Source organism: Bombina bombina, chromosome 4, assembly GCF_027579735.1.
Source record: "Bombina bombina isolate aBomBom1 chromosome 4, aBomBom1.pri, whole genome shotgun sequence".
Classification (NCBI taxonomy): Eukaryota; Metazoa; Chordata; class Amphibia; order Anura; family Bombinatoridae; genus Bombina; species Bombina bombina.
Window position 1 is genome coordinate 876,351,835 of NC_069502.1, and position 26,981 is coordinate 876,378,815.

Genomic DNA, 26,981 nt, shown 5'->3' on the forward strand with positions numbered 1-26,981 from the left:
ATTTGTTAATATAATTCTTTTTTTTATGCTTGCTATATAATAAATAAAACATTTTACTTAATGTCTAACAAACTGTCGTTTAAACCTTAGCATGGAGCTGGGGAAAGGTGTAGGGGTCATAGCTTGTCTCTTAGTCTTGTAGTAGTCATTCATTCAGAACAGTTAAAATGTCCTCAAAATATAATAATGTAATTAATAATTAACATTAATCCCATTATAATTAACATTAATCCCATTATATTTCTTATTAACAGGTGAATTAAAAAACTGCAGTAATCCTAGTCATGGGGAAAGTACCGATATTTGTGTCAATCTTCTTCAAAATCAAAGAAGCCGTGTGGAAAATGTATGCTCTGAATATCGGGAAGGTTTTACCAGGAAATCAAATATTTTAAGACCTCAGAAAAGTCATACAGAGAAGAAAGCATTGTCATGTTCTGACTGTGGAAAATGTTTTACTGAGGAATCAAGTCTTAGTAGACATCAGAAAATTCATTCACGACAGGAAGCATTTTCATGTTCTGACTGTGGTAAATGTTTTACTGACAAATCTAAACTTAATAGACATCAGAAAATTCATTCAGGAGAGAAAGCATTTTTATGTTCTAATTGTGGGAAAGGTTTTACTGACAAAGGAAATCTTATTAAGCATGAGAAAATTCATACAGGAGAGAAAGCATTTTCGTGTTCTAATTGTGGGAAATGTTTTACTGAGAAAACAACTCTTACTAAGCATCAGAAAATTCATACAGGAGAGAAAGCATTTTTATGTTCTGAATGTGGGAAATGTTTTGCTCAGATGCCACATCTGATTTCGCATCAGATAACTCATACAGGAGAGAAACCATTTTCATGTTCTGAATGTGGAAAACGTTTTGCTCAGAAGCCACATCTGATTTCGCATCAGATAACTCATACAGGAGAGAAACCTTTTTCATGTTCTGAATGTGGAAAATGTTTTACTCAGAAATCAACTCTTAATAAGCATAAGAAAATTCATACAGGGAAAAAAGGATTTCTGTGTTCTCAATGTGGGAAATGTTATTCTCTGAAAACAGATCTTAATAATCATGAGAAAACTCATATTAAAAGAAATCTGGAAGATCAGAGCATGACTTCTTAAAGGGACAGTGTACTCTTATAATCCCCCCCCCCACTAATGTTTTTCCAATTATCCATTTTACCTACTTGAGTGTTTTAAATTTTGTACAAATAGCTTTTATCCTTTTTCTTGTTTGAAATAGCTGATTTTGCCTATTGTTTCCCCACCTATACTAAACATTTCTGAACTTAAAGGGACAGTCTAGTCAAAATTAAACCTTCATTATTTAGATAGGACGTAATTTTAATCAACTTTCCAATTTACTTTTATCATCAAATTTGCTTTTTTCTCTTAGTATTCTTAGTTGAAACTAAACCTAGGCAAACTTATATGCTAATTTCTAAACCCTTGAGGGCCGCCTCATATCACAGGCTTTTTAAATTCCTTTTCAACACAGAGACTAAAAGTACACGTGGGCCATATAGATAACACTGTGTACAGGCACAGGGAGTTATTTAAGATTTAGCCCAAAACAATGCTAACTGCAAGACAATAGATAATAAACAGTCAGTCATGTGATCAGGGGGCTGGAAGAAGGTTCTTAGATACAAGGTAATCACAGAGGTAAAAAGTGTATTAATATAACAGTGTTGGTTGTGCAAAACTGGGGAATGGGTAATAAAGGGATTATCTATCTTTTAAAACAATAACGATTCAATGGTAGAGTGTCTCTTTAAAGGTACAGTGTACACCAATTTTCATATAACTGCATGTAATAGACACTACTATAAAGAATAATATGCACAGATACTGGTATAAAAATCCAGTATAAAACCGTTTAAAAAGTTACTTAGAAGCTCCCAGTTTAGCTCTGTTGAAAAGGTTAGCTGGAACACCCACCGAAAGTAATTGTATATCAACAAGAGGAGACACCCCCCCCCCTTCCTCTGCATATGAAAAGACTCTTCACACAAACAGGAGCAAGATGGAGTAGGTATACATCAGTATGCTTCTATAACGTTGGGCTTGGTTAGGAGTCTGAAAGTCAGCTCAATGTTATTTAACAATGAACAAAACTATACTTTCCCTCTTAATGGGAGGAGAGTCCACTGCTTCATTCATTACTTGTGGGAATTAAGAACCTGGCCACCAGGAGGATGCAAAGACACTCCAGCCAAATGCTTAAATACCTCCCCCAGTCATTCTTTGCCTTTCGTCACAGGAGGTTGGCAGAGAAGTTTCAGAAGATTCGGAGTAGTCTCTTATGGAGGGTAGTACTCTTCGAAATGGGACTGGAGTTTTAAGTAGTCCTGTCAGCCTCTCAGTTGGAGCATGGGTGAATGTTAGAGTCCGGAGATGCAGGGAGAGTCTTTCTGCGAAACCATCCCGACTCATATTAACAACTCCTTAAGCATTCAGCGTTGACTAGTTTCGCTGTCTGCTTTGTGCACTCAAGTTCATGTCAGGAGTGAGGCTTCTAACCTGTCACATAAGGGGCTGTGTTCCTGTTCCACGGCATAGATTCTGGTAAGATCGTTTCATTTATACACATATGATAACGCAAGAAGACAGGGTCACATTGTGTCTCCTTTTATCTGTATAGAATGGAGGGTTAATATTCCTGGAAAGGGGATTATTGAACAGGGGGGGACTGATGCATAATATCTTTATTGTGTTTGGTGCTGCGTCATGTGTGAGATGAGGCTCTAGCAATGTGGAACAGTCAGGTGTAGATTGAAGCAACTTTTTTTGGTGCAGGGGCGGTCCTGCATGGCACTCCATGTGACCGGGTGTGGCCTCTTCAACTTCCTCTTTCCTGATCGGCAATTGCGGGAGATGTAACGGTTTCTCTGTGGTCCGGGTTATAGGAGGTGGTGAGTGCTCCGGCCATTGGTTTATAAAGGTGCCTCTTTAATCTATCTAGTCTGTATTAAAAGCACAAGCTATGGAGGACTATGATATGTTCGAGGATATCCCCTCTTTAATTAAATCTAATATCTGTGTTTATTGTGAGGTGCAGTTGTTCTGCCTGCTCAACTGTGTTCCACATGCTTTGATAAGATTGCACATGCAACTTCCCAGGGGCCAGACTGACCCTCCCGCGGGAGGGGCCTCTTGGCCGCCTGATTTCACTGCCCAGCTGCAAGCGGCGGTTTCTGTGGTCTTCCATGCCTTACCACGCCCTGCGAAGCCCAAGAGAAGGGAAAGACATAGTCTTCCATCCCACGGGTCATCTACTCCGCTGATGAGGATGCCTCTGACTCTCTCTAAGACGGAATCAGCGTCTTCTAGACCTCCGGCTGTGGGGGAGCCCGATTTTAAGTTTAAGATGGAGCATTTGTGCTTTTTAATGAAAGAAGTGCTTGCTAATTTGGAGGTTCCGGAGCCGAAACTTGCGGAAGAACCATCGTTTCCTAAGCTAGATAGGGTTTACGAGGACAGGGTGGTGCCTCAGACCTTCCCAGTTCCTGTGAAGATGGCTACTATTATTAAGAATGAGTGGGAGAAACTGTGCTCGTCCTTTTCTCCCTCTACCTCTTTTAAAAAGCTGTTCCCCATTCCGGACTCTCAGCTTGAGCTATTGTGGGCCATTTCTAACGTGGATGGAGCTATCTCCACGCTCGCAAAACAAACGACTATTCCCCTTGAGGATAGCTCGTCGTTCAAAGAGTCCATGGATAAAAAAATAGAATCCATGTTGAGGAAGATGTTTCAACTCACGGGGCGGGAGCGGCTACCTACTGGTGTGATACACTGTCAGCTATGGTCGAGGTGAAGACTCCCCTTGAGGAGATACAGGAAAAGATTAAGGCCTTAAGGGTAGCTAATTATTTTATCTATGATGCTAATACGCAGGTTATTCGCCTAAATGCCAAGACATTAGGTTTCTTGGTTCTAGCCTGTAGGGCTCTGTGGTTGAAGTTGTGGTCTGCGAACATGACTTCCAAGTCTAGATTACTATCCCTTCCTTTTCAGGGGAAAGTCCTTTTTGGCCCAGGGTTGGACTCTATCATATCCACGGCTACAGGAGGCAAGGGTGCTTTCCTTTTGCATGATAAGAAGAATAAGCCTAAGGTCTCTACTTTTCATCCCTTTCGTTCGGAAAAGTCGCAATGCCAGCAGCCGGCTGCAAAGACTGAGCAGTCCAAGGGATCTTGGAAGTCAGCTAACTCTTGGAACAAATCCAAGCAGAGCAAGAAGCCTGCCGAAACAAAGTCGACATGAAGGGGCGGCTCCCGATCCATCTCTGGATCGCGTAGGGGGCAGACTATCTGTTCGCAAAGGCTTGGATGTGAGACTTACAGGATCCCTGGGTTCTGGAGGTTATCACCCAGGGTTACAGGATAGGGTTCAAGACTCATCTGCCCAGCGGCAGATTCCTCCTGTCAAACCTATCTTTAAGACCAGAGAAGAGAGACGCCTTCGTAGAGTGCGTGAGTGATCTTTCCTCTCTCTGAGTAATCGTTCTAGTACCCCTAGCAGAAAGGGGTATAGGGTACTATTCAAACTTTTTCATGATCCCAAAGAAGGAGGACGCGCTCCGCCCAATTCTGGACCTAAAGTGCCTAAACAAGTCTCTGTCAGTTCCATCATTCAAAATGGAAACTATCAGATCGATTCTACCCCTAGTTCAAGAGGGGCAATTTATGATGACAATAGACTTGAAGGATGCTTACCTTCACGTGCCAATCCACAAGGACCACTTCAGGTTCCTAAGAATCGCTTTTCTGGACCAACACTTCCAGTTTGTGGCCCTACCGTTTGGTTTGGCGACTGCCCCAAGAGTCTTTACGAAGGTTCTGGGAGCGCTGCTCGCAGTAGCGAGAGCGAGAGGCATTGTGGTGGCTCCTTCCCAGATAGTAAGGATAACTTGCTGCAAATTTTCACTTTAAGTCTGCTTAACCTGCTGCAAGTTTGAACTGTCAAGTGTGTTTTCTTGCAGCATAATTGCTGCACAAGTTCTAGTTGACACTTTTTCAACTTGCAGCAATTTTGAGTGGCAAGTCTCTAGCAAAAGGTAATTTGTAATTTTGAGACAAGTCAGCAGCAAGAGCTCTACAAGTCTTCTGCAAATATTTGTTAAGTCAACAGCAAGAGCTCTGCAGGCTTGCAGCAATTTTCTGGCAAGTCAACAGCAAGAGCTCTGCAATTCTCCTGCAAATGTTTGACAAGTCAACAGAAAAAATTCTGCAAGTCCTGCAAATGGTTGACAAGTGAACAGAAGAGCTCTGCAAGTCTCCTGCAATTTTCTGACAAGTGTCCTTCAATATGTTGACAAGTTGATAGCAAGGGCTCTGCAATTCTGTTGCAAATCTCAGACAACTCAATAGTAAGAGTGCTGTTAGTCTGTGGCAAATCTCTGGCATGTATGTCAATTAAGTGCAGTGTTGGTCACAAGTGCACTGCAAGTTTACTGTTATATCTGTAATTTATAATTACAAATTAATAATTTGTTAATATTAAAATGTTTTTTTTTTCTTAAAAAGTTAGTTTATGTAAGTTATTTGTATGAATTTAATTAATTTCAGAGTTGTAGCTATATATTATCTGAGAGAATATACTATGTCAGGTAATATATTACTTGAAGTATTCTAATATTAGGGTTATAACATAAATATCATTATCTCAGTTACAGTAGGACAGGCTTTAAGGCATTCTGCTTATACAGCCATTGTCCGTTCTGCCCATGTTCAATATGTTTAATGCTTGTACCTCTATTTCAGTCGTTTTTGACAGCATTGAGTGTACTGTAAATGTATAAGGTCTAGTTTTATTGTGCACATATTATATGAAAATGCAATCATCTCATTATGTTTTTATATGCATTTACAAATAAAAAAGTCTGTTTCTTTGTTCCACTTACAGCGATTTTGGTGGGGGTCTGAAATCTAACCTGCTGTATGAATTAGGTCCTGCTTTAATATATTAAAACTTGGAAAATAATATTTTTACATTTTTACTTGATTATTTTTTTAATTCTTTCTGAATATTAGTTTTGCAATTATTTCCTTATCTATTTCTGTTAGTTGTATACAATGATAATTTTTTTATATAACTAACTGAAGTTGTGTGTAAATAACCTAGTCAGAATGCAAACTTTGACAATCATATATTTTTTTTCTTGATTTCATACTGAATTCATTTTTGCCTTTATGGTTAATGTAAGGGGTTAACCTCAATACTATATTAAGATTTTAAAAAATATGAATTAAAAAGGGTTTTAAAAATCACTCAAAAAACAGCATTAACTCTTACACAAGTAATTCAAACTTTTATTAGTTGCAAATTTTCCAGTGATTATAACATTTTAAACATGGCATAGTAAAAAAACTAAATAACGGCCTAAGTTACAAGACAAACAATAATTTTAACAGAACAAAAAAATATAAGATGATGTCCTCTGCTATGATGTTAAATTTGGCACCGGCCTGTAAAATAAAACAATATATATAAATGTGAGCACCTTGCCTCGATTGTTTAGCCTAAAGCAGAACTATAATTTCTAGATCTAAAAAAGTGATAATGTAATATAGTAATATATGGTCAGATTTATTTCTCACATTAATTCAATTGTCCACAGTCCTTAGCATACATATATAACATACATATATGGGGGTAGATTTATCAAATGCCGGGCAGCCATAATTCACTACGCATACGCTGTGGGCATTTCTAGCGAAATGCTTGTGCAATGCTGCCCCCTGCACATTAGTGGACAATCGGTAGTGCTCAGTAAATTAAATTAAGCACAGATCCAATCTACGGCGATACGATCTCTGGTTAATTTTCTAAAATTCTAGGCTTTTTAAAAAAATTGGTGGGAGCGTAGTATTAGAAAAAAAGGCACTGAAAAGTGCCTTTACATTGCGTTCTATGGGAACTGTGTGTTCTCATAGACAGCAATGTAAATATATATATTTATATACACATATATATGTGTATATATACAGGGAGTGCAGAATTATTAGGCAAGTTGTATTTTTGAGGATTAATTTTATTATTGAACAACAACCATGTTCTCAATTAACCCTAAAAACTCATTAATATCAAAGCTGAATAGTTTTGGAAGTAGTTTTTAGTTTGTTTTTAGTTATAGCTATTTTAGGGGGATATCTGTGTGTGCAGGTGACTATTACTGTGCATAATTATTAGGCAACTTAACAAAAAACAAATATATACCCATTTCAATTATTTATTTTTACCAGTGAAACCAATATAACATCTCAACATTCACAAATATACATTTCTGACATTCAAAAACAAAACAAAAACAAATCAGTGACCAATATAGCCACCTTTCTTTGCAAGGACACTCAAAAGCCTGCCATCCATGGATTCTGTCAGTGTTTTGATCTGTTCACCATCAACATTGCGTGCAGCAGCAACCACAGCCTCCCAGACACTGTTCAGAGAGGTGTACTGTTTTCCCTCCTTGTAAATCTCACATTTGATGATGGACCACAGGTTCTCAATGGGGTTCAGATCAGGTGAACAAGGAGGCCATGTCATTAGATTTTCTTCTTTTATACCCTTTCTTGCCAGCCACGCTGTGGAGTACTTGGACGCGTGTGATGGAGCATTGTCCTGCATGAAAATAATGTTTTTCTTGAAGGATGCAGACTTCTTCCTGTACCATTGCTTGAAGAAGGTGTCTTCCAGAAACTGGCAGTAGGACTGGGAGTTGAGCTTGACTCCATCCTCAACCCGAAAAGGCCCCACAAGCTCATCTTTGATGATACCAGCCCAAACCAGTACTCCACCTCCACCTTGCTGGCGTCTGAGTCGGACTGGAGCTCTCTGCCCTTTACCAATCCAGCCACAGGCCCATCCATCTGGCCCATCAAGACTCACTCTCATTTCATCAGTCCATAAAACCTTAGAAAAATCAGTCTTGAGATATTTCTTGGCCCAGTCTTGAGGTTTCAGCCTGTGTGTCTTGTTCAGTGGTGGTCGTCTTTCAGCCTTTCTTACCTTGGCCATGTCTCTGAGTATTGCACACCTTGTGCTTTTGGGCACTCCAGTGATGTTGCAGCTCTGAAATATGGCCAAACTGGTGGCAAGTGGCATCTTGGCAGCTGCACGCTTGACTTTTCTCAGTTCATGGGCAGTTATTTTGCGCCTTGGTTTTTCCACACGCTTCTTGCGACCCTGTTGACTATATTGAATGAAACGCTTGATTGTTCGATGATCACGCTTCAGAAGCTTTGCAATTTTAAGAGTGCTGCATCCCTCTGCAAGATATCTCACTATTTTTGACTTTTCTGAGCCTGTCAAGTCCTTCTTTTGACCCATTTTGCCAAAGGAAAGGAAGTTGCCTAATAATTATGCACACCTGATATAGGGTGTTGATGTCATTAGACCACACCCCTTCTCATTACAGAGATGCACATCACCTAATATGCTTAATTGGTAGTAGGCTTTCGAGCCTATACAGCTTGGAGTAAGACAACATGCATAAAGAGGATGATGTGGTCAAAATACTCATTTGCCTAATAATTCTGCACTCCCTGTATGTATATATATATATATATATATATATATATATATATATATATATATGTTTGTGTTAATATGTGTATATAAGAAAGCGATATTTAGTGCTCCACTTGTAATCTAGCCTTACTTGTTTAACCATTAAATGCAAGTTACTGAAGAATTGAAAATACCAAAGGAAGCAGTCATGTTGGAGCTTAAAGGGACACTGAACCCAATTTTTTTCTTTTTTTGATTCAAATAGAGTAGCAATTTTAAGCAACTTTCTAATTTACTCCTATTATCACATTTTCTTCATTCTCTTGGTATCTTTTTTTGAAATGCAAGAATGTAAGTTTAGATGGCGGCCCATTTTTGGTGAACAACCTGTGTTGTTCTTGCTTATTGGTGGATAAATTCACCCACCAATAAACAAGTGCTGTGCAGGGTCTAAACCAAAAAAATAGCTTAGATGCCTTTTTCAAATAAAGATAGCAAGAGAACGAAGAAAAATTGATAATAGGAGTAAATTCGAAAGTTGCTTAAAATTGCATGCTCTATCTGAATCACAAAATTGGGTTCAGTGTCCCTTTACGTATAGGTGGTACAACTTATTGTTCTTTTGACAGGGATGCTTCTTTTTTGACAGAATTTCTCATTCATTAAAATTTGAATTGACATTATTTGATAATGCAATAAAATCCAACCATCCACCAGGATCAATTATGTCAAAGAATAACCCCTGTTTAGATGGAACTGTCTTGTAAAAAGGTCAGCACTATCCAAGCACAGAGATAACTCCAACATGGCTGCTCTCTTTATGATCTCCAGTCCTATAGCAAAAAGCATCTACAAATCAAACAATACGTTTTTATGTAAAAAGACAGACATATCATACAGCACTCTTCTGCTGTATAATATCTATATAAACCTGTTGTATAAACTGAAATAAAATAATTTGAAAATACATGACTCAGGTGAATTAAACAAGAATAAACAATACTACCCACCTAGGACAATGAACTCTTGTGTGTGCTTGGTTAAGCCAATCTCCAATAATTTTTAACATTTTATGGTTGGTGATATCTTTATAGACCTTTTGACAAGTTTCTGTAATTGAAAAAAAGAAACCTTAATTAAATGAGTATAAGTTAGATATGAAGTATATTCAGAAATATGTGTGTCTCCTGTTAAAGTGACAAGATACACATTGAGAATATAATGGCAATGGTTTAATTATACATAATATATATATATATATTTCTTTCATGTAATGTAAGTTTCCCAAACCTCAAAATGCCTATAAATACACCCCTCACCACACCCACAATTCAGTTTTACAAACTTTGCCTCCTATGGAGGTGGTGAAGTAAGTTTGTGCTAAGATTTCTACGTTGAAATGCGCTTCTCAGCATTTTGAAGCCCGTTTCCTCTAAGAGTACAGTGAATGCCAGAGTGATGTGAAGGGAGTATCACCTATTGAATGCAATGGTTTTCCTCTCGGGGGGTGTCTGTTGTCGGTCATAGAGATTCATCTCCTACCTCACTTTTCAGATCAACGATATACTCTCATATTCCATTACCTCTACTGATAACCTTTTCAGTACTGGTTTGGCGATCTGCTATATGGATGGGTGTCTTTTGGTAAGTATGTTTTCATTACTTAAGACACTCTCAGCTATGGTTTGGCACTTTATGTATGTATATAAAGTTCTAAATATATGTATTGTACTTATATTTGCCATAATTCAGGTTTTCAGTATATTTCCTTTTGCAGACTATGAGTTTCATATCTGGGAAATGCTTTTTTATGAAAAATGTATTTCTTACCTGGGATATAGTCTCTTTTTCAAATTGACTGTCTTCGCGGGCAGAATTAGGCTCGCGAGGGCGCAAAATGCCAAAGTTTATTGTGTCATTCTTGGCGCAAGATTTTTTTGGCGCGAAGTTACGTTTGTTGACGCAAATTCGTAATTTCCGGCGTCTTAGTTGACGCCGAGTCCTTCACAAGGTTGCATCATCTATGACGCGAATGTGTCGTTTCCAGACGTTTTTGGTGCCAAAAAATATTTTTCTGTTTGTTATCGTCATACTTGGCGCCAAATATTTTCATTATTTAAGGCCCCATTCCTATTTTCCTCTTGCCTTTTTTCTATGTCAGAGGGCTATGCTGTTTGCATTTTTTCCCATTCCTGAAACTGCCATATAAGGAAATTGATCATTTTGTTTATATGTTGTTTTTTTCTCTTACATTTGCAAGATGTCTCAATCTGATCCTGTCTCAGAATTCACTGTTGGATCCCAGCTGACTGATAACAGTTCTACCAAAGCTAAGTGCATTTGTTGTAAACTTGTGGAGGTTTATACCTCCAGCTGTGGTTTGTAATAGTTGTCATGATAAACTTTTACATGCAGAGAATGTATCCATCAGTAGTAGTTCATTACCTGTTGCTGTTCCCTCAACATCTAATGCACATAATATACCTGTAAATTTAAAAGAATTTATTTCTGATTCTATTCAGAATGCTTTGTCTGCCATCCCGCCTTCTAATGAACGTAAAAGGTCTTTTAAAACTTCTCATAAGGTTGAGGAAATTTCAAATGACCAGCAACATACTGAATTATCCTTCTCTGATGAGGATCTATCTGATTCAGAAGATCCTGCCTCAGATATTGGCACTGACAAATCCTCTTATTTATTTAAGATGGAGTATATTTGTTCTTTGTTAAAAGAAGTGTTGATTACATTAGATATTGAGGAAACTAGTCCTCTTGATATTAAAACTAGCAAACGTTTAAATTTTGTTTATAAACCTCCTGTGGTTATTCCAGAGGTTTTCCAGTTCCTGATGCTATTTCTGATATGATTACTAAGGAATGGAATAGGACTGGTGCTTCTTTTATTCCTTCTTCAAGGTTTAAAAAATTGTATCCTTTGCCAGCAGTTAGATTGGAGTTTTTAGAAAAGATCCCCAAAGTTGATGGGGCTATCTCTACTCTTGCTAAACGTACTACTATTCCTACGGAAGATAGTATTTCTTTTAAAAATCCTTTAGATAGGAAACTTGAATCTTACCTAAGGAAAGGTGTTTGGGCGGAATCCAGCTCCTGTCTAATTTCTGCGGTTCATATCCCAGGTATAGACAATTGGGAAGCGGATTACCTCAGTCATCAGACTTTACATCCGGGAGAATGGTCTCTCCACCCAGATGTGTTTTCTCAAGTTGTTAAGATGTGGGGGCTTCCAGAAATAGATCTGATGGCATCTCATCTAAACAAAAAACTTACCAGGTACCTGTCCAGGTCCAGGGATCTTCAGGCAGAAGCAGTGGATGCATTGATACTTCCTTGGTGTTATCAACCTGCTTATATTTTCCTGCCTCTAGTTCTTCTTCCAAGAGTGATCTCCAAAATCATCATGGAGCAATTGTTTGTGCTGCTGGTGGCTCCAGCATGGCCTCACAGGTTTTGGTATGCAGATCTTGTTCGGATGTCCAGTTGCCAACCTTGGCCACTTCCAATATGGCCAGACCTATCTCAAGGTCGGTTTTTCCATCAGGATCTCAAATCATTAAATTTGAAGGTATGGAAATTGAACGCTTAGTGCTTAGTCATAGAGGTTTATCTGACTCAGTGATTAATACTATGTTGCAGGCTCGTAAATCTGTATCTAGAAAGATTTATTATCGAGTTTGGAAGACTTACATTTCATGGTGTTCTCATAAATTCTCTTGGCATTCTTTTAGAATTCCTAGAATTTTACAGTTTCTTCAGGATGGTTCGGATAAAGGTTTGTCTGCAAGTTCCTTGAAAGGACAAATCTCTGTTCTTTCTGTTTTATTTCACAGAAAGATTGCTAAACTTCCTGATATTCATTGTTTTGTGCAGGCTTTGGTTCGTATCAAGCCTGTCATTAAATCCATCTCTCTTTCTTGGAGTCTTAATTCAGTTTTGAAGGCTTTACATGCTCCTCCGTTTGAGCCTATGCATTCTTTAGACATTAAACTACTTTCTTGGAAAGTGTTGTTTCTTCTGGCCATCTCTTCTGCTAGAAGAGTTTCTGAATTATCCGCTCTCTCTTGTGAATTTCCTTTTCTGATTTTTCATTAGGATAAGGCAGTTTTGCAGACTTCATTTAAATTCTTACCCAAGGTTGTAAACATTAATAGAGAAATTGTTGTTCCTTCCTTGTGTCCTAATCCTAAGAATTCTTTGGAGAGATCTTTACATTCTTTGGATGTGGTGAGAGCTTTGAAATATGTTGAAGCTACTAAAGATTTCAGGAAGACTTCTAGTCTATTTGTTATCTTTTCTGGTTCCAGGAAAGGTCAGAAGGCTTCTGCCGTTTCCTTGGCCTCGTGGTTAAAACTTTTGATTCATCAAGCCTATTTGGAGTCGGGTCAAGCCCCGCCTCAGAGAATGTCAGGGTGTCAGGAATCAGACTGAGACGAGAAGTGCAAAAATAATCACACCTTTATTAATAACAAAAAAATAATAAAAAGTCCACAAGTCAAATAACAAGCCAGGAGTCAAAACCAGAGCTGGTAGTCAGACGAGCCGAGTCAGGAGCCAAAGCAAATAGTCAGACGAGACGGAATCAGCTATAAGGAAAACAGAGTCAGGAACAAGCCAGGGATCAGGAACCAGGAATGATGTCAGGCAGCCAGGTAATACACAGGAACTCTCACAAACAGGTCTGAGACAACGCAAAGGCAAAGCATACTGAACAGAGGCCCTTTAAATAATAAGTGATGACATCACAATTCTGAGACTGCATCCTGTCTCACACGGATGATGCACACCAGTCTGGCCATAAAAGGAAGTGCAGGAAATAAGCAGCATCCCCCACAATGCACCATAGTCAGGAAGAGAGGTGAGTAAAATGGCTGCCAGCAGAACATGGCAAACAAAACAGGGAAAACCCTGACAGACAATTACTGCTCATTCTCCTAGATCAGTTTCCACTTCCTGGGCTGTTAAGAATGAAGCTTCAGTTAATCAGATTTGCAACGCTGCTACTTGGTCTTCTTTGCATACATTTACTAAATTCTACCATTTTGATGTATTTTGCTTCTTCAGAAGCAGTTTTTGGTAGAAAAGTTCTTCAGGCAGTTGTTTTAGTTTGATTTTTCTGCTTTTGATCTAAGTTTTTTCTTCACATTTATGAGAATTAACTTATATTTTGGGTTGTGGATTAATTTTTTCAGCGGAAAATGACTGTTTTTATTTTTATCCCTCCCTCTCTAGTGACTGTTGCGTAGAGTTCCACATCTTGGGTATTGCTATTCCATACGTCACTAGCTCTTGCCAATTACATGAAAGAAAACATAATTTATGTAAGAACTTGCCTGATAAATTCACTTCTTTCATATTGGCAAGAGTCCATGAGGCCCATCCCCTTTTTTATGGCGGTTATGATTTTTTTGTATAAAGCACAATTATTTCCATATTCCTTTGTTAATGCTCTTTTACTCATTTCTTTATCACCCCACTTCTTGGCTATTCGTTAAACTGAATTGTGGGTGTGGTGAAGGGTGTATTTATAGGCATTTTGAGGTTTGGGAAACTTTGCCCCTTCTGGTAGGATTGTATATCCCATACGTCACTAGCTCATGGACTCTTGCCAATATGAAATAAATAAAATTATCAGGTAAGTTCTTACATAAATGATGTTATACTATTCCTAAAGCCCGTTTACACGGGCCATTTTTTGCAGTAGAGCGGTCCCACCCCTTGCTCTCTCTCTCCTCCCTCTTTTGCTCTCTCTCTCTCCCTCTCTTTTGCTCTCTCCCTCTCTTTTGCTCGCTCTCTCCCTCTCTTTTGCACTCTCTCTCCCCCTCTCTTTTGCACTCTCTCTCCCCCTCTCTTTTGCACTCTCTCTCTCCCCCTCTCTTTTGCTCTCTCTCTCCCCCTCTCTTTTGCTCTCTTTCTCCCCCTCTCTTTTGCTCTCTCTCTCCCCCTCTCTTTTGCTCTCTCTCCCCCTCTTTTGCTCTCTCTCCCCCTCTCTTTTGCTCTCTCTCTCCCTCTCTTTTGCTCTCTCTCTCCCTCTCTTTTGCTCTCTCTCTCCCCCTCTCTTTTGCTCTCTCTCCCTCTCTCTTTTGCTCTCTCTCTCTTTTGCTCTCTCTCCCTCTCTCTTTTGCTCTTGCTCTCTCTCCCCCTCTCTTTTGCTCTCTCTCTCCCCCTCTCTTTTGCTCTCTCTCCCCCTCTCTTTTGCTCTCTCTCTCCCCCTCTCTTTTGCTCTCTCTCTCCCCCTCTCTTTTGCTCTCTCTCTCCCCCCTCTCTTTTGCTCTCTCTCTCCCCCCTCTCTTTTGCTCTCTCTCTCCCCCCTCTCTTTTGCTCTCTCTCTCCCCCCTCTCTTTTGCTCTCTCTCTCCTCCCTCTCTTTTGCTCTCTCTCTCCCCCCTCTCTTTTGCTCTCTCTCTCCCCCCTCTCTTTTGCTCTCTCTCTCCCCCCTCTCTTTTGCTCTCTCCCCCCCCCCTCTCTTTTGCTCTCTCCCCCCCCCCCTCTTTTGCTCTCTCTCCCCCCCCTCTCTTTTGCTCTCTCTCTCCCCCCTCTCTTTTGCTCTCTCTCTCCCCCCTCTCTTTTGCTCTCTCTCTCCCCCCTCTCTTTTGCTCTCTCCCCCCTCTCTTTTGCTCTCTCCCCCCTCTCTTTTGCTCTCTCCCCCCTCTCTTTTGCCCTCTCTCTCCCCTCTCTTTTGCCCTCTCTCTCCCCCCTCTCTTTTGCCCTCTCTCTCCCCCCCTCTCTTTTGCTCTCTCTCTCCCCCCTCTCTTTTGCTCTCTCTCTCCCCCCTCTCTTTTGCTCTCTCCCCCCTCTCTTTTGCTCTCTCCCCCTCTCTTTTGCTCTCTCCCCCCCTCTCTTTTGCTCTCTCTCTCCCCCCCTCTCTTTTGCTCTCTCTCTCTCCCCCCCTCTCTTTTGCTCTCTCTCTCTCCCCCCTCTCTTTTGCTCTCTCTCTCCCCCCTCTCTTTTGCTCTCTCTCTCCCCCCTCTCTTTTGCTCTCTCTCTCCCCCCTCTCTTTTGCTCTCTCTCTCCCCCCTCTCTTTTGCTCTCTCTCTCCCCCCTCTCTTTTGCTCTCTCTCTCCCCCCTCTCTTTTGCTCTCTCTCTCCCCCCTCTTTTTTGCTCTCTCTCCCCCTCTCTCTGTTGCTCTCTATCTCCCCCCTCTTTCTGTTGCTCTCTATCTCCCCCCTCTCTTTTGCTCTCTTCCCCCACCTCTATTTTGTGCTCTCTTCCCTCTCTTTTGCGCTCTCTCCCCCTCTCTTCTGGGCGCTCTCTCTCCCCCTCTATTTCTTTCATGTAATTGGCAAGAGTCCATGAGCTAGTGACGTATGGGATATACAATCTTACCAGGAGGGGCAAAGTTTCCCAAACCTCAAAATGCCTATAAATACACTCCTCACCACACCCACAATTCAGTTTTACAAACTTTGCCTCCTATGGAGGTGGTGAAGTTTGTGCTAGATTTCTACGTTGATATGCGCTTCTCAGCATGTTGAAGCCCGGTTCCTCTCAGAGTACAGTGAATGTCAGAGGGATGTGAAGGGAGTATCACCTATTGAATACAATGGTCTTCCTAACGGGGATCTATTTCATAGGTTCTCTGTTATCGGTCGTAGAGATTCATCTCCTACCTCCCTTTTCAGATCGACGATATACTCTTATATACCATTATCTCTATTGATTCTTGTTTCAGTACTGGTTTGGCTATATGTGGATGGGTGTCTTTTGGTAAGTATGTTTCATTTACTTAAAACACTCTCAGCTATGGTTTGGCACTTTATATATAAAGTTCTAAATATATGTTTGTACTTATATTTGCCATGATTCAGGTTTATCAGTTTATTTCCTTTTTGCAGACTGTCAGTTTCATATCTGGGAAATGCTTTAAAAAAAAAAAAAAAAAAAAAGAATTTCTTACCTGAGGTTTTAAAATTGATTCTTTCTAATTGCAGGCTGTATTAGGCTTGCGAGAGCGCAAAATGCTATAATTTATTGCGTCATTCTTGGCGCAATACTTTTTTGGAGCGAAAAATTACGTTTGTTGACGCAAATTCATCATTTCCGGCGTCTTAGTTGGCGCTGAGTCTTTTCACGAGGTTGCGTCATCTATGACGCTCGAGTTTCGTTCCGGACGTTTTTGGCGCCAAAAAGTGTTATTCAGTTTGTTGCGTCATACTTGGCGCCAAACATTTTTTCTTTATTTAAGACCATTTTTTATATAATCAGAATTGATGTTAGATATATGTCTTTAGCTATTTTAGCTAGAAGAGCTTTATGGCTTAAATCTTGGCATGCTGATATGACTTCTAAATTGACATTGCTATCTCTTTCTTTCCAAGGTAATAAATTATTTGGTTCCCAGTTGGATTCTATAATTTCAACTGTCACTGGGGGGAAGGGAGCTTCTTTGCCTCAGGATAGAAAATCTAAGGGTAAATTTAAAGCTTCTAACCCTTTTCGTTCCTTTCGACAGATTAAGGAACAGAAACCTAGTCCTTCCCCTAAGGAATCTGTCTCCAATTGGAAGCCTTCCTCAATCTGAAATAAATCCAAGCCATTTAAGAGATCTAAACCAGCCCCCAAGTCCGCATGAAGGTGTGGCCCTCATTCCAGCTCATCTGGTAGGGGGCAGATTCAAATCCAAAATCATTGGATTCAGAACATTGTCTCTCAGGGGTACAGAATAGGTTTCAGAGTAAGACTGCCTGTGAGAAGTTTCTTTCTCTCACGCATTCCAGTGAACCCAGAGAAAGCGCAGTGTGTTTCAGACCTGGAGTTATCTGGGGTAATCGTGCCAGTTCCTTTCAGGAACAGGGTCTGGGGTTTTATTCAAATCTGTCCATTGTCCCAAAGAAAGAAAATTCATTCAGACCAGTTCTGGATCTAAAAGTCTTTAATCATTATGTAAGAGTACCAACATTCAAAATGGTGACTATAAGGAATACTCTGCCTTTTGTTCAGCAAGGGCATTATATGTCCACAATAGACTTACAGGATGCATATCTTCATATTCCAATTCATCCAGATCACTATCAGTTCCTGAGATTCTCTTTTCTAGACAAGCATTACCAATTTGTTGCTCTTCCTTTTGGCCTAGCAACAGCTCCAAGAATCTTTTCAAAGGTTCTCGGTGCCCTACTCTCTGTAATCAGAGAGCGGGGTATTGCGGTGTTTCCTTATTTGGACGATATCTTGGTACTTGCTCAGTCTTTACGTTCTGCAGAATCTCACACGTATCAACTAGTGTTGTTTCTTCAAAGACATGGTTGGAGGAGCAATTTACCAAAAAGTTCTTTGATTCCTCAGACAAGGGTAACCTTTTTAGGTTTCCAAATAGATTCAGTATCCATGACTTTGTCTCTAACAGACAAGAGACGTTTGACATTGGTTGCAGCCTGTCTGAACCTTCAGTCTCAATCATTCCCTTCAGTAGCTATGTGCAAGGAGGTTTTAGGTCTCATGACTGCAGCATCGGACGCGATCCCCTTTGCTCATTTTCACATGAGACCTCTTCAGCTTTGTATGCTGAACCACTGGTGCAGGGATTATACAAGGATATCACAATTAATATCCTTAGATCCCAATGTTCGACTATCTCTGACTTGGTGGTTAGATCACCATCGTATTGTTCAAAGGGCCTCTTTTGTTCGTCCAACTTGGACTGTGATCAAACAGATGCAAGTCTTTCAGGTTGGGGAGCTGTCTGGGGACCTCTGACAGCACAAGGGGTTTGGAAATCTCAAGAGGCGAGATTATCAATCAATATTTTGGAACTCCGTGCGATTCTCAGAGCTCTTCAGTTTTGGCCTCTATTGAAGAGAGAGCCGTTTATTTGTTTTCAGACAGACAATGTCACAACTGTGTCGTATGTCAATCATCAGGGTGGGACTCACAGTCCTCAAGCTATGAAAGAAGTATCCCGGACACTTGTTTGGGCAGAATCCAGCTTCTGTCTAATTTCTGAGGTCCATATCCCAGGTATAGACAATTGGGAAGCGGATTATCTCAGTCGTCAAGCTTTACATCCGGGATGTGTTTTTTCAAATTGTTCAGATGTGGGGGCTTCCAGAAATAGATCTGATGGCATCTCATCTAAACACGAAACTTCCCAGGTACCTGTCCAGGTCCAGGGATCCTCAGGCGGAAGCAGTGGATGCATTGACACTTCCTTGGAGTTATCAACCTGCCTATATTTTTCCGCCTCTAGTTCTTCCAAGAGTGATTTCCAATCTTTGTAAAAGAAAACTAAATTTATGCTTACCTGATAAATTACTTTCTTTTACGATATGACGAGTCCACGGCCCACCCTGTTCTTTTTAAGACAGTTTTTCTTTATTATTTTTTTTGTAAACTTCAGTCACCTCTGCACCTTTTAGCCTTTCCTTTTTCTCTTCCTATACCTTCGGCCGAATGACTGAGGGTGGAGGGGAAGGGGAGGGGCTATATATACAGCTCTGCTATGGTGCTCTTTGCCACTTCCTGTTAGCAGGAGGTTAATATCCCACAAGAAAGGATGAAATCCGCGGACTCGTCATATCGTAAAAGAAAGTAATTTATCAGGTAAGCATAAATTTAGTTTTTTCTGCCTCTAGTTCTTCTTCCAAGAGTGATCTCCAAAATCATTATGGAGCAATCATTTGTAATGCTGGTGGCTCCAGCATGGGCTCACAGATTTTGGTATGCAGATCTTGTTCGGATGTCCAGTTGCCAACCATGGCTACTTCCTTTAAGGCCAGACCTTCTATCTCAAGGTCCGTTTTTCCATCAGGATCTCAAATCATTAAATTTGAAGGTATAGAAATTGAACGCTTAGTGCTTAGTCATAGAGGTTTCTCTGACTCTGTGATTAATACTATGTTGCAGGCTCGTAAATCTCTTTCTAGAAAGATTTATTTTCGAGCTTGGAAGACTTACATTTCATGGTGTTCTCATAAATTCTCTTGGCATTCTTTTAGAATTCCTAGAGTTTTACAGTTTCTTCAGGATGGTTTGGATAAGGGTTTGTCTGCGAGTTCCTTGAAAGGACAAATCTCTGCTCTTTCTGTTTTATTCCACAGAAAAATTGCTAAACTCCCTGATATTCATTGTTTTGTACAGGCTTTGGTTTGTATCAAGCCAGTCATTAAATCAATCTCTCCTCCTTGGAGTCTTACGGCTAGATTTAGAGTTTTGTCGTTAAAGACCCGCGTAGCTAACGCAGCTTTTTCTCTTGTTAAGTGTATCCAGTCCATGGATCATCCATTACTTGTGGGATATTCTCCTTCCCAACAGGAAGTTGCAAGAGGATCACCCACAGCAGAGCTGCTATATAGCTCCTCCCCTCACTGCCATATCCAGTCATTCTCTTGCAACTCTCAACTAAGATGGAGGTCGTAAGAGGACTGTGGTGTTTTATACTTAGTTTATTTCTTCAATCAAAAGTTTGTTATTTTTAAATGGTACCGGAGTGTACTGTTTATCTCAGGCAGTATTTAGAAGAAGAATCTGCCTGCGTTTTCTATGATCTTAGCAGAAGTAACGAAGATCCTTTGCTGTTCTCACATATTCTGAGGAGTGAGGTAACTTCAGAGGGGGAATAGCGTGCAGGTTTTCCTGTAATAAGGTATGTGCAGTTAAAATATTTTTCTAGGGATGGAATTTGCTAGAAAATGCTGCTGATACCGAAGTAATGTAAGTAAAGCCTTAAATGCAGTGATAGCGTAGTGTATTTTAAAACGTTTGCTGGCATGTTTAATCGTTTTTTACATATGTTTGGTGATAAAACTTATTGGGGCCTAGTTTTTTCCACATGGCTGGTTTGAATTTTGCCTAGAAACAGTTCCCTGAGGCTTCCCACTGTTGTAATATGAGTGGGAGGGGCCTATTTTGGCGTTTTTTTGCACAGCAAAAATTACAGACACAGACATCCAGCTTCTTCCTGCATGATCCAGGACTTCTCTGAAGGGCTCAAAAGGCTTCAAAAGTCATATTGAGGGAGGTAAAAAGCCACAGTAGAGCTGTGGCAGTTGTTGTGACTGTTTAAAAAACGTTTTTGTCATTTGTTATTCCGTTTTTGGTATTAAGGGGTTAATCATCCATTTGCAAGTGGGTGCAATGCTCTGCTAACTTATTACATACACTGTAAAAATTTCGTTAGTGTAACTGCATTTTTTCACTGTTATTTAAAAATTTGGGAAAATTTGTGTTTCTTAAAGGTGCAGTAACGTTTTTTATATTGCTTGTAAACTTGTTTTAAAGTGTTTTCCAAGCTTGCTAGTCTCATTGCTAGTCTGTTTAAACATGTCTGACACAGAGGAACCTACTTGTTCATTATGTTTGAAAGCCATGGTGGAGCCCCATAGGAGAATGTGTACTAAATGTATTGATTTCACCTTAAACAGTAAAGATCAGTCTTTATCTATAAAAGAATTATCACCAGAGGGTTCTGTCGAGGGGGAAGTTATGCCGACTAACTCTCCCCATGTGTCAGACCCTTCGCCTCCCGCTCAGGGGACGCACGCTAATATGGCGCCAATAGCGATTACCTTGCAGGACATGGCTGCAATCATGAAAAATACCCTGTCAGAGGTATTATCTAGATTGCCTGAATTAAGAGGCAAGCGCGATAGCTCTGGGGTTAGGAGAGATACAGAGCGCGCAAATGCTGTTAGAGCCACTTCTGATACTGCGTCACAGTATGCAGAACATGAGGACGGAGAGCTTCAGTCTGTGGGTGACATCTCTGACTCGGGGAAACCTGATTCAGAGATTTCTAATTTTAAATTTAAGCTTGAGAACCTCCGTGTATTGCTTGGGGAGGTATTAGCTGCTCTGACTGTAACACAGTTGCAATTCCAGAGAAATTGTGTAGGCTGGATAGATACTATGCGGTGCCGGTGTGTACTGACGTTTTTCCTATACCTAAAAGGCTTACAGAAATTATTAGCAAGGAGTGGGATAGACCCGGTGTGCCCTTTTCCCCACCTCCTATATTTAGAAAAATGTTTCCAATAGACGCCACTACACGGGACTTATGGCAGACGGTCCCTAAGGTGGAGGGAGCAGTTTCTACTTTAGCAAAGCGTACCACTATCCCGGTTGAGGACAGTTGTGCTTTCTTTAATGTAATTAGCAAGAGTCCATGAGCTAGTGACGTATGGGATATACATTCCTACCAGGAGGGGCAAAGTTTCCCAAACCTCAAAATGCCTATAAATACACCCCTCACCACACCCACAAATCAGTTTTACAAACTTTGCCTCCTATGGAGGTGGTGAAGTAAGTTTGTGCTAGATTCTACGTTGATATGCACTCCGCAGCAGGTTGGAGCCCGGTTTTCCTCTCAGCGTGCAGTGAATGTCAGAGGGATGTGAGGAGAGTATTGCCTATTTCAATTCAATGATCTCCTTCTACGGGGTCTATTTCATAGGTTCTCTGTTATCGGTCGTAGAGATTCATCTCTTACCTCCCTTTTCAGATCGACGATATACTCTTATATATACCATTACCTCTACTGATTCTCGTTTCAGTACTGGTTTGGCTTTCTACTACATGTAGATGAGTGTCCTGGGGTAAGTAAGTCTTATTTTCTGTGACACTCTAAGCTATGGTTGGGCACTTTTATATAAAGTTCTAAATATATGTATTCAAACATTTATTTGCCTTGACTCAGGATGTTCAATGTTCCTTATTTCAGACAGTCGGTTTCATATTTGGGATAATGCATATGAATAAATCAATTTTTTTCTTACCTTAAAATTTGACTTTTTTCCCTGTGGGCTGTTAGGCTCGCGGGGGCTGAAAATGCTTAATTTTATTGCGTCATTCTTGGCGCAGACTTTTTTGGCGCAACATTTTTTTTCTGTTTCTGGCGTCATACGTGTCGCCGGAAGTTGCGTCCTTTTTGCCGTTTTTTTTTTGCGCCAAAAGTGTCGGCGTTCCGGATGTGGCGTCATTTTTAGGGCCAAAAGCATTTAGGCGCCAAATAATGTGGGCGTCTTTTTTAGTGACGCCCATATTTTTTAGCGCCAAAAAAGACGCCCACATTATTTGGCGCCTAAATGCTTTTGGCGCTAAAAAATATGGGCGTCACTATTGTCTCCACATTATTTAAGTCTCATTATTTATTGCTTCTGGTTGCTAGAAGCTTGTTCACTGGCATTTTTTCCCATTCCTGAAACTGTCATTTAAGGAATTTGATCAATTTTGCTTTATATGTTGTTTTTTCTTTTACATATTGCAAGATGTCCCAGATTGACACTGAGTCAGAAGATACTTCTGGAAAAACGCTGCCTAGTGCTGGATCTACCAAAGTTAAGTGTATCTGCTGTAAACTTGTGGTATCTGTTCCTCCAGCTGTTGTTTGTAATGAATGTCATGACAAACTTGTTAATGCAGATAATATTTCCTTTAGTAATGTTACATTACCTGTTGCTGTTCCGTCAACATCTAATACTCAGAGTGTTCCTGTTAACATAAGAGATTTTGTTTCTAAATCCATTAAGAAGGCTATGTCTGTTATTCCTCCTTCTAGTAAACGTAAAAGGTCTTTTAAAACTTCTCATTTTTCAGATGAATTTTTAAATGAACATCATCATTCTGATTCTGATAATGGTTCCTCTGGTTCAGAGGATTCTGTCTCAGAGGTTGATGCTGATAAATCTTCATATTTATTCAAAATGGAATTTATTCGTTCTTTACTTAAAGAAGTCTTAATTGCTTTAGAAATAGAGGATTCTGGTCCTCTTGATACTAAATCTAAACGTTTAAATAAGGTTTTTAAATCTCCTTTAGTTATTCCAGAAGTTTTTCCTGTCCCTGATGCTATTTCTGAAGTAATCTCCAGGGAATGTAATAATTTGGGTAATTCATTTACTCCTTGTAAACATTTTAAGCAATTTTATCCTGTGCCATCTGACAGATTAGAATTTTGGGACAAAATCCCTAAAGGTGATGGGGCTGTCTCTACTCTTGCTAAACGTACTACTATTCCTACGGCAGATAGTACTTCCTTTAAGGATCCTTTAGATAGGAAGATTGAATCCTTTCTAAGAAAAGCTTACTTATGTTCAGGTAATCTTCTTAGTCCTGCTATATCTTTAGCGGATGTTGCTGCAGCTTCAACTTTTTGGTTAGAAGCTTTAGCGCAACAAGTAACAGATCATAATTCTCATAGCATTGTTAATCTTCTTCAACATGCTAATAACTTTATTTGTGATGCCATCTTTGATATCATTAGAGTTGATGTCAGGTATATGTCTCTAGCTATTTTAGCTAGAAGAGCTTTATGGCTTAAAACTTGGAATGCTGATATGTCTTCTAAGTCAACTTTGCTTTCCCTTTCTTTCCAGGGTAATAAATTATTTGGTTCTCAGTTGGATTCTATTATCTCAACTGTTACTGGAGGGAAAGGAACTTTTTTACCACAGGATAAAAAAATCTAAAGGTAAATTTAGGTCTAATAATCGTTTTCGTTCCTTTCGTCACAATAAGGAACAAAAGCCTGATCCTTCACCCACAGGAGCGGTATCAGTTTGGAAACCATCTCCAGTCTGGAATAAATCCAAGCCTTTTAGAAAACCAAAGCCAGCTCCCAAGTCCACATGAAGGTGCGGCCCTCATTCCAGCCCAGCTGGTAGGGGGCAGATTACGATTTTTCAAAGAAATTTGGATCAATTCAATTCACAATCTTTGGATTCAAAACATTGTTTCAGAAGGGTACAGAATTGGCTTCAAGATAAGGCCTCCTGCAAAGAGATTTTTTCTTTCCCGTGTCCCAGTAAATCCAGCGAAGGCTCAAGCATTTCTGAAATGTGTTTCAGATCTAGAGTTGGCTGGAGTAATTATGCCAGTTCCAGTTATGGAACAGGGGCTGGGGTTTTATTCAAATCTCTTCATTGTACCAAAGAAGGAGAATTCCTTCAGACCAGTTCTGGATCTAAAAATATTGAATCGTTATGTAAGGATACCAACATTCAAAATGGTAACTATAAGGACTATCCTGCCTTTTGTTCAGCAAGGGCATTATATGTCCACAATAGATTTACAGGATGCATATCTGCATATTCCGATTCATCCAGATCACTATCAGTTTCTGAGATTCTCTTTCCTAGACAAGCATTACCAGTTTGTGGCTCTGCCGTTTGGTCTAGCAACAGCTCCAAGGATTTTTACAAAGGTTCTCGGTGCCCTTCTGTCTGTAATCAGAGAACAGGGTATTGTGGTATTTCCTTATTTGGACGATATCTTGGTACTTGCTCAGTCTTCACATTTAGCAGAATCTCATACGAATCGACTTGTGTTGTTTCTTCAAGATCATGGTTGGAGGATCAATTTACCGAAAAGTTCATTGATTCCTCAGACAAGGGATACCTTTTTAGGTTTCCAGATAGATTCAGCGTCCATGACTCTGTCTCTGACAGACAAGAGACGTCTAAAATTGATCTCAGCTTGTCGAAACCTTCAATCACAATCATTCCCTTCGGTAGCCTTTTGCATGGAAATTCTAGGTCTTATGACTGCTGCATCGGACGCGATCCCCTTTGCTCGTTTTCACATGCGACCTCTTCAGCTCTGTATGCTGAACCAGTGGTGCAGGGATTACACAAAGATATCTCAATTAATATCTTTAAAACCGATTGTACGACACTCTCTGATGTGGTGGACAGATCACCATCGTTTAGTTCAGGGGCTTCTTTTGTTCTTCCGACCTGGACTGTAATTTCAACAGATGCAAGTCTGACAGGTTGGGGAGCTGTTTGGGGGTCTCTGACAGCACAAGGGGTTTGGGAATCTCAGGAGGTGAGATTACCAATCAATATTTTGGAACTCCGTGCAATTTTCAGAGCTCTTCAGTCATGGCCTCTTCTAAAGAGAGAATCGTTCATTTGTTTTCAGACAGACAATGTCACAACTGTGGCATACATCAATCATCAAGGAGGGACTCACAGTCCTCTGGCTATGAAAGAAGTATCTCGAATACTGGTATGGGCGGAATCCAGCTCCTGTCTAGTTTCTGCGGTTCATATCCCAGGTATAGACAATTGGGAAGCGGATTATCTCAGTCGCCAAACGTTACATCCGGGCGAATGGTCTCTTCACCCAGAGGTATTTCTTCAGATTGTTCAAATGTGGGGACAGAAATAGATCTGATGGCTTCTCATCTAAACAAGAAACTTCCCAGGTATCTGTCCAGATCCAGGGATCCTCAAGCGGAAGCAGTGGATGCATTGTCACTTCCTTGGAAGTATCATCCTGCCTATATCTTTCCGCCTCTAGTTCTTCTTCCAAGAGTAATCTCCAAGATTCTGAAGGAATGCTCGTTTGTTCTGCTGGTAGCTCCAGCATGGCCTCACAGGTTTTGGTATGCAGATCTTGTCCGGATGGCCTCTTGCCAACCGTGGACTCTTCCGTTAAGACCATACCTTCTGTCGCAAGGTCCTTTTTTCCATCAGGATCTCAAATCCTTAAATTTAAAGGTATGGAGATTGAACGCTTGATTCTTAGTCAAAGAGGTTTCTCTGACTCTGTGATTAATACTATGTTACAGGCTCGTAAATCTGTATCTAGGAAGATATATTATAGAGTCTGGAAGACTTACATTTCTTGGTGTCTTTCTCATCATTTTTCCTGGCATTCTTTTAGAATTCCGAGAATTTTACAGTTTCTTCAGGATGGTTTGGATAAAGGTTTGTCTGCAAGTTCCTTGAAAGGACAAATCTCTGCTCTTTCTGTTCTTTTTCACAGAAAGATTGCTAATCTTCCTGATATTCATTGTTTTGTACAAGCTTTGGTTCGTATAAAACCTGTCATTAAGTCAATTTCTCCTCCTTGGAGTTTGAATTTGGTTCTGGGGGCTCTTCAAGCTCCTCCGTTTGAACCTATGCATTCATTGGACATTAAATTACTTTCTTGGAAAGTTTTGTTTCTTTTGGCCATCTCTTCTGCTAGAAGAGTTTCTGAATTAGCTGCTCTTTCTTGTGAGTCTCCTTTTCTGATTTTTCATCAGGATAAGGCGGTGTTGCGAACTTCTTTTAAATTTTTACCTAAGGTTGTGAATTCTAACAACATTAGTAGAGAAATTGTGGTTCCTTCATTATGTCCTAATCCTAAGAATTCTAAGGAGAGATCATTGCATTCTTTGGATGTAGTTAGAGCTTTGAAATATTATGTTGAAGCTACTAAGAATTTCCGAAAGACTTCTAGTCTATTTGTTATCTTTTCCGGTTCTAGGAAAGGTCAGAAGGCCTCTGCCATTTCTTTGGCATCTTGGTTGAAATCTTGAATTCATCATGCTTATGTCGAGTCGGGTATAACTCCGCCTCAAAGGATTACAGCTCATTCTACTAGGTCAGTTTCTACTTCCTGGGCGTTTAGGAATGAAGCTTCGGTTGATCAGATTTGCAAAGCAGCAACTTGGTCTTCTTTGCATACTTTTACTAAATTCTACCATTTTGATGTGTTTTCTTCTTCTAAAGCAGTTTTTGGTAGAAAA

General features: G+C 40.1%; 1 protein-coding gene across 4 annotated transcripts in view; it reads left to right on the forward strand.

The window, feature by feature from the left end:
* LOC128657397 (oocyte zinc finger protein XlCOF6.1-like) overlaps window positions 1–26,981 on the forward strand; it is a 248,550-nt gene that overhangs the window by 164,681 nt on the left and 56,888 nt on the right. For 2 of the 4 annotated variants that reach the window (XM_053711731.1, XM_053711732.1), the window contains one exon: window positions 255–5,901. In XM_053711731.1, the coding sequence (XP_053567706.1) occupies window positions 255–1,123 (869 nt within the window). In that variant the 3' untranslated portion in view covers window positions 1,124–5,901. Of the gene's footprint in view, window positions 1–254; window positions 5,902–26,981 lie in introns of those variants that run through there. The other 2 variants (XM_053711733.1, XM_053711734.1) reach the window with 2 other exon arrangements.